Genomic DNA, 12,086 nt, shown 5'->3' with positions numbered 1-12,086 from the left:
TGCTGTTGTTGTTATGATCTTTCCTCTGATATTCAAAGGCTAGGTGGGATGTTCTGATGTAGAATTTGTAAATGAAAAGACAAGCTCTGCATTTACTAAAGTTCCTGCCATCATTAGTAATGCAATTACTACATTATAGCTATTGTTTTAAATTATCTAGAGTAAATATTAAACCATTTATTTCATAAGAAATAACACTATTTTTTGGGGATCCTGTAATAATGAAGTCTGAATCCCTAATACTGTAGAAAAGAGCAAGAAAGATGTGTTCATATGGAGCTGTAGCAAAAGTTAAAATGAAAAGCAAGGGATTTCTCACTTTTCTGATTAAAAATATTGAGCAGACTTTTTCTTGCGTACGCTTCTTTGCAGCCAAGTGTGATTGAAAATATGACAGAATTCAAGCGCAGTCTGCCACTCTTTCCACTGGTGAAACCACATATCCATTTCATGGCTGCAAAACTGTGAAGAACCCCAATGGATGAAGAAATGCGAACGATCAGTACTGACATGGTTTCAGGGGACTTCGTGATGAACAAAATTATTAAAGAGCATTAGGATAAATGGTTCTGTCCGTTATGAAAGTCCCAAATTCCTTCTTGGTTCATTTGACATTAGCTGTGTGTTAGGGATAGAGAGTATATAAAAATCCGTTGTGGGCATGTGTCATTTATATTACAGACCACCTGTTGAAAACCAAAATCAGCTGAAACAATAGTAATAAAAAACTTGTAGATGCAGTATATTTTTAAAATAGTATATCCCTTCAAATTTTCATTTTGATGATAAAATAACCCTCCAGAGCAAACAAAATTGGTGGAAATACCCTTGTTACTCCTGAAAAACACTGTTTAGTATCCCAGTAATTGTCTTATTGGGGGCTGGAGGGCATGAGAAAAGTAGGTCCTTTTTGGGATGGGGTCAACAGTTTTTCTTAGAAACAGAGACTTTCACTTTTTTTTTGAAGTGACGTGTTGAATGATACTTTTTTAATTGATCCTTAATGCAACCAACATTTTCTATTTAAGTTTTATGAAGACCAGCGAGGGGAAGAAAAAAAAAGAAATTTGACAACACAGTTGTGAGAGAATTGTCTTAATGAGAATAATTGAAGATATGGGCATGGTTTTAATCTTTCTATACAAATTTGGGGACATTTTATATTAAAACTAGTAAAATGCTGGAAACACTCTAATAGTACATCTTATTTTTGTTACCAAAAGTGTTGTCCCAGTCTCTTCATATTGTCAGCATCCTGTTCAGTTTTTCAGCGTTACTGTGAATTGTTTCCATTTGGTGTATAAGATACTTTATTTGGTGTCATTTTTTGTTTTCAGTTGCGCATGTGCTGATGGAGAACTGAGTCTAATTTGCCTCATTGGTTGTGTTAGGTCTCAGTCCAGCAAAGTACTGACTAGTGCAAATAACTGTAAGCGCACGTTAGTTCTTGACTCAAGAATGTCAAATATGGGCCCTGTAACGGATCAGATACACCGATGTGTGCGGGTCCTTCTGGTCCTTCAGGAGGGCGTTGGGACGGTGCAGCAGCGGTGTGCAGTGCTGCTGTAGCACAGGGTGCGGTTCAGGTTACATCACAAAATGTTTGTTCCTGCTTCTTTTAAGAAGGCTGCACAAAACCCAGAAGGATCAACAATTATGCTGAAAGGCTGCATGTATATATATATTCCATAATTTAGTAAAATGGTAGAACAATACCTGGCATCTGATCTTCACCAAGTTTACTGACTTATGCAGAGTGGTCTTATGCTTGGTCCAGCCCCCAAATAGAAGAAGGTAAGGGAGCATCTTATCAAGTTCTCCTTTGTTTAATGCATAAAATGGATTGTAATTACTCAGACGGGATAGAGCATGGAAAGCACTGAGGGTACAAAATCTGCTCATCGGGAGTATTACTGAGTGTCTGCTTCCTACTGAAAGAACCTGAAACTAAGTCCCAGAGGGGACACGCACGTTGTCATACCTCAGAATCCTGGTATAGTCGATGGGGCTATTCTGGTCGCTGGATCAGTGTTCGTCCTTACGCTGGCTCTGAAGCCAAATTACATGAACGCTTGGCAGGGTAAGGGCCTTAAGTTGTGTTTATCTGAGAGTCTCTTCTAATTGAATAAATACAATTATTTAAGAGTTGTTTTAAAGGTTACAGTACGGGTTTCAATATCTTTTCAATAAATTTGATGATAGTTTGTGATGTAGCCTGTTGCCGAGGAAGGCCGCTAGCTTTTTTTTTGTAGCCTGAGGAGAAAAAAAAAATTAAACATCATATAAGCAAAACCAGTAAAGGTGTCTGTTCACACCATTTTTCATGGATCCTTCACATAAAATGGGCTTTTTAACCTCTTGCATTTTGCCTTTGTTTATAGTTTTCCTTTAGTAGAAGTATTTGTATTGTATATATTAGAAGTTTTGACAACATATTATAAAGTATATATTTTGGGACTTAGTATTTAAACATACCACTCCTAAGGTGAATAAAATGAGATGGCTTTTATCGTGTGTAAAAATAAATAGATATATATATATATTCATGGAAGTACTATCGACTCTAATTTTAACAAATTATATAAATAAATTGGAATAGCAGTGTATTTAACACAAGCTCACAAATCATGTTTTCCAGAGGGGAAAAAATGTAGAATTTTAAAGTTCTGTGACTGGATGTGGAAACCCATGTAGTTTTCCAGCAACTCTTAATTGCTTTTAAGTGTTCTCCAGCATTTTACAGTTTCTGAGTTTGATATAGCAGTAAATTTTGATAAACTCAGGCATACTAATGGGTTCATTTTCATGGATCCAAAGCTGCAGTGTCTACAAGCAATAAAAAACTACCTAGAATACACTGTAATTCAATTTTAGTGCTTGTTAATTAGTTTATGTAAGAAACCATAAATTATTATTACATAATTGTAATTTTTGCAAGTGCTATTTTAAGCAGTTGATGTGGAATTGGGTGCATGTGACACAGCCAGTATGACAGAGTGCTAGAGTTATTCTGTTTACAATAAACAATCTGAATTTCATGTTTGGAGTTCTTAATTTGTTTCATTTAAATTTTTTGCATACTGGTAATGTTACATCTATCAGTCTGTGCATGTGTTTTGTTACACATTAATTGTGATTTTCTGCTGTGCAGTTGCTTGGACTAGTTGGGCTGAAGAGCGTTGCTGGAGAGATGTTTCCAGTCACTTCTAGGGAAGTTTCAGAGGACTTCCCATGTGGCATCCCACATCTTTTAGGTAGATCCACCTCTGTTGCTCTCTGAGCGTATGAAAACTTAATAATATAAAGGTAGAAATATTGGCACAAGACAGGATTTTAATTATCAAATCTGAAATTGTGAATTCAGAGCATCACTGCAGCCAGACTGGATCGTGCCTAGTGCAGCTTTACAGCATTGCTTTTGAGGAATTACTCTCCCTGATCATTTTCCTTGTTTTATGCCCACTAAAAAATTGCATTTCCAACGGTTAGGAGTGAGTGTGCTTGTTAGAACAGTAAATAGTGTTGGGTCTGAATTCTGACAGTGTAAAGATACAAGCCAGCAGGCAGTCAGCAACATTGAGAGACAGGTTTCGTCCTTGGCATTGGGAAGAGTGGTTGGTACCCTCAAAGGAGAGATGAAATGTCTGCCACCCACCTGGAAAATTACTTGTCCCCAACATGAGGGCTCTATTTCTCCACGCCTGGTTGTTACAGATTGGTGTAAAACTTGACTCATTGGCTTTATTGTCTTTTGCAAAAAATTCAAGCTATCCAAATTTACTTTGACTGTTACTGTTAGCCATAAAAAAATACTTGAGCTTTTTCAGAATATTGTTTAAGTACTTGGACATGAACAGCCGTTATTGATAATGTGTTCCACAGTGTAATCATAATGCCTGGAGAAAGCATTACACACCTTTTTAACTTCATTTATTATTTTCTCACTCTTGTTTTAACACAAGGTCAGCAGAATTTTAGTCTACCTTCTCTCTACCCTTCAACTGATTAGTATGCTTTTGCTATAGGTCCACAGTAAAGTGAAAAATTATTGTCTTCTGCTCCATTCTTCATATGTTTTTGCCATGTTTTTTCAATAGCTGACCATTGGACTGATACAGTCATCTACAATGACACCTGGGTCCTTCCCTGGAACTGATACATAATTTGATATTCAAATCCAACTCCGAAATACTTTGTTTTCAAGTCAGTTTTTAATATTGTTGCTGCCTGCTGCACAATACAAGGCACCTCTGTGCTATTTTAAAGGCAGAAGAGATCAGAAACTCAAGCACCTTTCTCACCTTTCACGTAATTTCAAAAGAAGCCTGGCTTCTGTAGATTCTGCTGAAAGGCTTTTATCTGAAACTGAAAATTTCAGAGTCTATTTACCATTCAAAGAACTTACTCATAGTATGTGCTGTTGGTGTAATAGAATGCTAACAGTATGTGAAATCTGCATGGCAATCAAAGAAAGAAAGTGTGTAAGGCCAAAGGCCCAGCAGAATGGGAAATGTCACAATTAAACCAACTTATTTGAACTCCAGCATCCGAACAGAATTTAAGACTGACAATATTTATGGCTTCTTAAATTAGTATTTCTAAGCTACCCCAAGGCTGTTGACTGAAAAGCGCGGCATTAAAGGGTGTAGGCACCACACTGCTGAGCATTTGCCGCTGTTAATTTAGGACTCTCTTTAGTGATGCAGTGCAAAATTTTGGAACTAAATTTCTTGACTGCTTGTGCAATGGATGAGGGAAGATACACAGCTTCAAGTGGACTTCAGGTTGCTGTTGCACTGGGCGAGGGCGTGACTAGGCTTAGCCAGTGGGAAACTAGTGAGAGGCATCCAAGTTTAAATCCTGCATCTTTGTGAGGATTTGCTGCCACCCCACCTTACTGTGTGTTAGATGTGCTTCCTTCTGTTTCAGATTTCCATTACAGCTTTTCACTGCCTGCTCGGCTTCCCTTTCAAGAAGGGGAGCAAGGAACTGTGGTTCTTTCCCGGTGACTGTCAAAGATATGTAAACTTTTCACTGGAGCAGCAGCCCGGAGCTCGGGACCCCCTTCCAGCCCTCCCCTCCACCCGTACGCAGAACTGGGTGTCCTGTGGTATATGTGGGCTCGTGCATGCACGTAGTCTGGTGGTGAATGCTTACTCTGCCAAATGGGAACAGGCTCAACAGAAGGGAATGAGGAGGTCCCCAACCTACGTTACTAACCTGGGAAGTGGGGAAAACAGGCTAGAGAAAATTGTAATAGAAGGTGGAAATTAAGTCGATTTTTTTTTTTTTAGTAACTTGCACTAATCACTGAGTTGTGGTGTAGAAGAACATGCTTTTTATATGAAGCCTGTTGTAAAGGATGAACTCCTGTGATGGGAGAGAGAAGACGACCTGCTTGTGAATTCCAGGGAGGTGTGGGAGATCAATACTAGTGCCTTTTACATGGTTATTTTCAGAGCATGTGCAAAACTGGTCTTCTGGGATATTGAATGTAGAAAATGTGGGGGTGTCAAATGTTAGTGAAAGCTGAGACTGGGCTTTGAAGATCTCTGTTCTGGATGTGATGCCTTTTAGTGGACAGGGGTCTTAAAAATTTGCTGAATACTATTCAAGTAGTGCACTCATAAGGCAATGTTGGAACTGGTTTAAAACACAACAAATAAGTAAATTTCCATAGCAATAGTGCTCAAAAATGGTTCACTTGGTATTTTTCAAACTTTCCAACTTGCTTTGCAACGAAGTCAGTTTAGCAGGAGAGGTTTTAACCCAAATGGTTATTTGCACGTATGTGTAAAAAGCCAGGGAAGTTCCCAACAGATTGGTGCTCTGGAGTTAGGAAGCTGTCAAACAGTTCAACATTTCCCTACTTTATCTGTTTGTCGTTACAGTCACTTTTAGCCTGCTAATACTCGTGCGTTCCAAGCCTTCTGCCGTACCAGGGGAAAAAAGTGTTTCTTACAAGCACTTAACTGCAAGTGAAGTTCTTTGTTTTGACAGTGAGATACCAGTGTCATCCACTGGCACGTACCTGTTAAAGGTGAAGCTTCAGGAATCTGAAAAAAATCTATGCATATAGTTCTCCTGCTCACAGATTTGATTAATACTCATTTCCAGATAAAATTGTAGGAAGAGAGAGTAATTGTGACAGTTCTGCAGCCTTAAGTGTAGCTTAGAAACACAGGAGTCTGTACGTATAACTGGACCTGGCATCTCTGCAAGCTGATTGTTTAGTTCTGATGCTCTTTGCGTCATCTTCAGAGACGTCCGCTGTTCATCTCGCATTGCGTCATGTCTCTCTGACCAAGGTGAGGTGGCCAGATAGTCCCATTGTCACATCAGCTAAAAGCGTCATTGATGTCCCTTTAGCACTGGCATGCACCAGGTGTGGGCTGCAGGCGTGTTCTGGCGTGGGTTTTTCTGTGACTAGAACTTCTAATCGTGGCAGGCTTTATCCGTAAAATTCCACAAAGGTGGCACCTTCGGTGTGTCTAAGCGTGGAGAGCCACACTGGACTGACTGACTGACTGCTGCTGAAGCTCAGCAAAGTGGGGGATTTAAGCAAGTAAAACTATTTCAGAAATAATTTGAAAACAGGTGCTACTCGACCACAGCAGGAGACTGATCTGCTGTTGTATGCACAATATGGTTTGATTGCTGTGAATAATCTAATAAAAAGGCACCTTATGCAGCCTTTTCCTAAAAGTAGGCATAGGTAGGAGTGGAATGGCTTGTAGGCTTTGTGTAACTTGAAGAATGCTTATACAAAGAGTGCTTGTAGTTTGGATTTTCCACTTGAATTTATATGTCAGTAATCATTAGTTTAAAGATGTTATGAATGTGAAAATAAAAAAGATTGTATTAAGCTCAGTGTATACAAAATGTAAGTGTGAGCTGGGGTGCTTGCCCACACTACAAGCCACTTAATAAAAATAATGTTGAAATGGAAGATGATGCATATAAGTTGAAAGCAATTAATTGCATGCCCTTTTGCACTTCTTGTCTGATAATCATGTCTATCTGTCGCGTCATTGTGTATAAATTATAAATGCCTGTGAAAAAGGGGTCGTGTTATGTCTGTAAACTGCCAATGCACAACTGTGGCGCTGTGTAACTAATGATATGTGTTAGGCTTTTTTTAAAATGTCGAATTGAGTAATTAAGAGTGAATACAAGACCTTATTTTCAGGACAAGTGGTAGTGTCTGAACAGTCTTATTTGAGCTTTGAAAGCAACAGAATGAAAGTAGCAGAATCTCATTAATTTTATTAGCTCTACATTCTCTACCAAACAGACATACAAAAAAGGCAGTTGAGAAAATTCATAACTAAGTACTTAAACTGGCCTGACAACTGGAGTAAATGTGTTGCCTTGAGGTATAGTGATAGCCCTAGATGATAAAATATTGTATATCTTAACAATGGTTTTGTCATAAACTCTGACTAGTCATTTAAAATAATCATAAATACTGTTGGAATAGCTTAATAGGCCTAGGAGTCTTGTAACATTCGTGTTTTTTCTTTAATTTGAGATCCAGATATAGGGTCTCAGTCTTGTATAGAAATAAACATAGTCCTGTAGTTTCATAGCTTGTTGGATTGAGCTTTTGGTGATGGTGTGACAGAGATCTGTTACGAAGATGCTGCAGGAGCTGCCTTGCTGTTCCCCAGGAGGCACCATGCACCATATACCACACAAGTAAAAAGATAAACCCCAAGATCATGTGTATCTACATTTGTAAAGGCTGCATTTGCAATGTAATTAATCCGTCAGGTTTTTTTTCAGGTGAAGTAAACAATATGCCTTCTCAAAGCTGTGTGGAAAGATTAATGTATCTGGTTGTCTAGCAGCTCAGGAAGAGGTAATTGTTCAGAAAATGGGCTGCAACACAAAATCAAACCAGAGTGTAGATTTAGGTGTCCAATTAAGTAAGACTATAAGGGATAGCACAATCAGTAAGCTTAAACTATTTTACTTATTCTGTTAGTAATTTCTGGTTCATTGAACATGCTGAGGTGCACTGAGTGTTACCAGACACGTGCAGGCAACACCGCGCACAGTCCTGGTAGACTGGTATTGCAGGAGAGAGGTTGCACAACTTGGAGAGATGTAATGAGAGTGGATAGCACTGCAGTATCCACAGACCGACAGCAGCTCGTCGCTATGAAAGCTGACCTTGTAATGTTTCTTCTTGGTCCTCAAAGCATGAGTGGCTACAGGTATCAGGAGAGGGGAGCTGTCCCACCATTGCTGGCCACTTGCAATCTCGGATGTCTTGGGCAAACAGTAAAGTTCTGTTCTTGAGCAGCAGCTACATCAAATCTCCTGACTCAACAGGTCTTGCCTTTGGTTCGATTTAATATTAAATGCTACTTATCTTTTCCTTGTCAGAAAGCAAGTTTAATTATATCTCCTTGTTTGCAGTATTTATAGTGCCATTTCCCACCAGTTACCTGTGCCTCCAGGTGCTGGCTATGCATACGTGTTTGGCATCTAGTCCCTCATCTTTGGAAGGAACAACTGGGTGTTTTATTTGTGGGGCTGCAAGAGAGAGAAAGACCTGAAGTTTCATTTTATTGGTTCCTTGTTGAGACTTTAGAACTAGCACTTACCAGGATGTTTTTTGACCTGGAAAGTGAAGTAGAAGTGACTTAATTGACAGTAAATATTGAACTCTTTAGTGCTGTTTTTACAGTAATAAATTTAAGAGTAGGATTGTGTGCTTAATTTGCAGAGGAATGTTCAGGTTCGTGATGTGGTCATGCATATTCAGTAAGTACTTGACACAAGGTTGGGGTAAGGGAAGATCAGGAAAGGAAGAATTGATTTTTTTTGATTATCTGTTTAACAGTTTAAAGAAAATTTGCTATGCAAGAAGTCAAATTTCATAGCTTAATTTGTAGAAAGGGTCAAGTTTTTTTTAAAACAAGTGTATTTTAGTTTTTTAAAGGTGAAGTTTAATTTTCGTTCCTTGGAAAACAGCATTCACTTCAGAACAAAAATGTCAGGGTAAACGGTTCACCATGAAACAAGAAGCTTTCGTGGGATCTTTCCTTTACACTGTCATTAAAGTTCTTCTTGGTGCTATATGATACCACATTCGCTGTTACGCCCTGTAACAATGTGAAGAGCTGTGCGTCTCCTTTTGCACGAAAATTATTTTCTTGGAGGAAAATCGTGTTTGTACAATTCTGCAGCTACAACGAGAAATTTAAATGCTTAATCGCAGCAAATAAAACATTTTTAACTCGTGGAGGCGGCCCACGTGTATTTTATAAGCAGCCAGGCTGCGTCAAGTCTTTCATCTTCACAAGTTCAGCACCTTGTTAGGGGTCTTGTCTCCCAAAACCCATCGATTCCCTTTGCTGCTGCTGCCGCCGCCGCCGACCCCGCAGCGACCGGCCGCGGGGAGGTGCCGCCGAGCTGAGGCGCGGTGAGAGGGCCCGGGCCCGGGCCCGGGGGTGATGAGAGGGCTCGGTGAGGGGAAGGGGGGTGGGGAGTGGCGGCTGGGAGCGTGTGGCGAGCGGAGTGGGCCCGGGTGGGAGGCACGGCCGGGGCCGCGGGGCGCCGCCTGCCCTGCAGCCGCGGGAGGGGGGGGTTATGCGGGGCAAGATGGCGGCGCTGGAGGGGCGCGGCCTCGGGCTGCGTTTTATGCCCCAGCCGCAGGGTTTTTTTGTTTTTTGTTTTTTTTTTTGGGGGGGGGGGGGGGGGGGGGCGTCCCCGAATTAACGGCGGAGCTAGTTTGCAGCAGCACCGAGCGCAGCAAGTGGAGCGGCGGCTTTGCCGTGCACTGAACGTGTGGCGGACGCGGTGCCCTTTACTCTGAGGAAAAACCCGACATCTGTCGTGTTAGGGGCATCACCAGTGCGATTATCTGAACTGCTGGTGCTGCCCGCTGCCCAGCCAGCCCTGGGGAAGGTTGTGCTTGTGGAGCCCTTGGCGCGCCACAGCAGGCACCGCGGTGAAACTCATGGAAACGGCACCGGTTTTGTCTCCCAGTTGGAAAGAGCGTGGCAGGCAGGGGGCTGTGGCGAAGGGCCTGGTCACGGCGCGGGTAGAGCCTTTCACAAACAAGTGCAGAAAGGAGGCTGCACAGGCCACCGTGGTACTGGCATTTTCTAACATTTGGCATAATGGGGGCTTGACAGTAAAGTGCTCGTAGCCCAGACTTGGGGGTGGGGGGGTGAGGGTGTGCCAAGTGCCAAGTGTTCGAGAAAATGGAAACTGATGGGGGGGGGGGGGGCAAGGCAGCTTTCATTAGATGTTACCTTAGTGACACAGGCATGTGTTATCTCGTGGGGGAGAGCCACAGGGTCCATCACATGCTGGATGTGCCAGCAGTAGGGACGCGTGTGTCTGTGTGATAAGCCCATGTCACTGCCATTTCCAGGTGCCGAAGAGGAGCTGCAGCACATGCTCTGCTCCAGCCTCTGATGGTCACAGACCTCCGTGTCTTCTTCCTGACCAGCCCCGCCCTGTCTCTGGATCCACATCCCTCTCCCCTGGCCAGTCTCAGTCCTCATCTCCTCACCCATGTCACCTGTCCTTCACCTGTGATCCACAGCCCTCTGCACCCCAAGCCCTTCTGCAGCCCCTGGGCTGTGTGTCACACATTAATGCCCACAATCTCTTTCTCACCCATTTTTCTCAATGACTTCTCAGTCCCCAACCTCCTTGTCCTTCATTCACTACACCTGTTGCTGAATCCACGTTTTATCTTTTGCCTCTGACTAGGATAGGCCAAGTGAGTAGGACAGGCGAAGCAGGGAAGTCGTTGAGAGCTCTGGAGAACAGGCCTTCTCCTTACCAACCCAGCTATACAGCACTGCACGTAGTGATACGGTGCTAAGACCCATTTCTTCTCTTAACGTTGCCCTTCCTTACACAAAAAAAAAACCCTTGGGAAATTCCAGTTCAGTTTCATCAAATCCCAATTGAGCAGCTTCAATCTTCAAATTTTCAAGATGTCTGGGAAGATTCTTCATGCGAGTCACAAAAGCTACCACCTCAACTACCGATCTGAAGTCATCCCTACCACCTAATTTTCAGTTTCCTGCTTCAAACTTTGAGACTGTCAGAGACCTGCCACAATTTCCCATTAAAAGTTACCAAACTATCACTTAAGAAATCTTCCACAGCTACTCACTGCAGGCCACAGCATGGTGTTTAAACTTTGATAAGGTTCTTAGCAGTTGGAAACATGGTCTTACTAGAGGAAATATCAGGTGACCTGAAGGTGGTAGCAGTCTTCCTGTGTCAGGTGGGAGTGGAGGAAACATTTCCTTGCAGAGCTCTGTAACTTAAGGCTGACGTATCCTTGAACAGAAAGGATCCTCCATGTTAGCCTTCCAAAAGTTTGTACTAATAGTCTCCTCTTGTCTCTAGACTTTCTAGTCTGGGGGAACTGCGTGTACGTGTAGGTATGTGCAAGCACAGGTGTGTTGGGGAAAGAAGAGCAATCCGAGCCTTCACTACAGAGCACAAGAGAAATTGCTTTGGCAGCAGTAGGTAACTCTCCTTAACCGCACACTTCACAAAACCAGAATTGCACAGCAACACAGGAATCGTCTGCCCCTTTCACTGTTCTCGGCCATGCAGCGGGAGCTTTCTTGTGCCCCGAGTGAGGCTCGCGGCTGGGCATGAGCACCCCTGGGCTGCAGCTGGCTGTGGTGGCTCACGAATACATCTGCTTGGAAGAGATGTCCGGTTTGCACATGGAAAGGATAAACTGCTTACCCTATTTTCTGTAACTCTGTCACAAAGAGCAAAAGCTCATCTGACTGGTGTAACTTAAGGGTAAATACAAGGCAGTGTGGTTGAAGGAGATGATAGAAAATTGAGAAGGGACTCTGAATCGGACGATTTGTATTTAAAGGCTTTATTCTGCTTGCTCTCCCTTTCTAAAAATTTTTTTTTTTCTACTTTGGAGAAATAAGATATAAGTGATACCCTGGCAAGAAGTGCATAAAATCTGACAGACGAATAAATTGTGCTCTCCAGAGCTGTAAGCTTGAAAAGAACATTGCAGAGATAACGCATGTTCTTGGCTTGAGAGGAGTCCTGTCAATTAGAAATATACCCCTCTG

The 12,086-nt window shown here is 42.1% G+C and overlaps 1 protein-coding gene across 2 annotated transcripts in view; it reads left to right on the top strand.

Moving 5' to 3' along the window:
* The window catches only part of IDE (insulin degrading enzyme), a 68,718-nt gene extending 65,680 nt beyond the window's left edge, over nucleotides 1–3,038 (top strand). For both annotated transcript variants that reach the window (XM_086467416.1, XM_086467418.1), the window contains exon 25: nucleotides 373–3,038. In XM_086467416.1, the coding sequence (XP_086323542.1) occupies nucleotides 373–468 (96 nt within the window). In that variant the 3' untranslated portion in view covers nucleotides 469–3,038. The remainder of the gene's footprint in view (nucleotides 1–372) is intronic.
* The last annotated feature ends 9,048 nt before the right edge of the window (nucleotides 3,039–12,086 follow it).

This window comes from Leptosomus discolor, chromosome 6 (genome assembly GCF_034619465.1).
Source record: "Leptosomus discolor isolate bLepDis1 chromosome 6, bLepDis1.hap2, whole genome shotgun sequence".
NCBI classification, from domain to species: Eukaryota; Metazoa; Chordata; class Aves; order Leptosomiformes; family Leptosomidae; genus Leptosomus; species Leptosomus discolor.
Note: the sequence above shows the minus strand (reverse complement) of the source record. Positions and strands in the feature narration are given on the sequence as shown.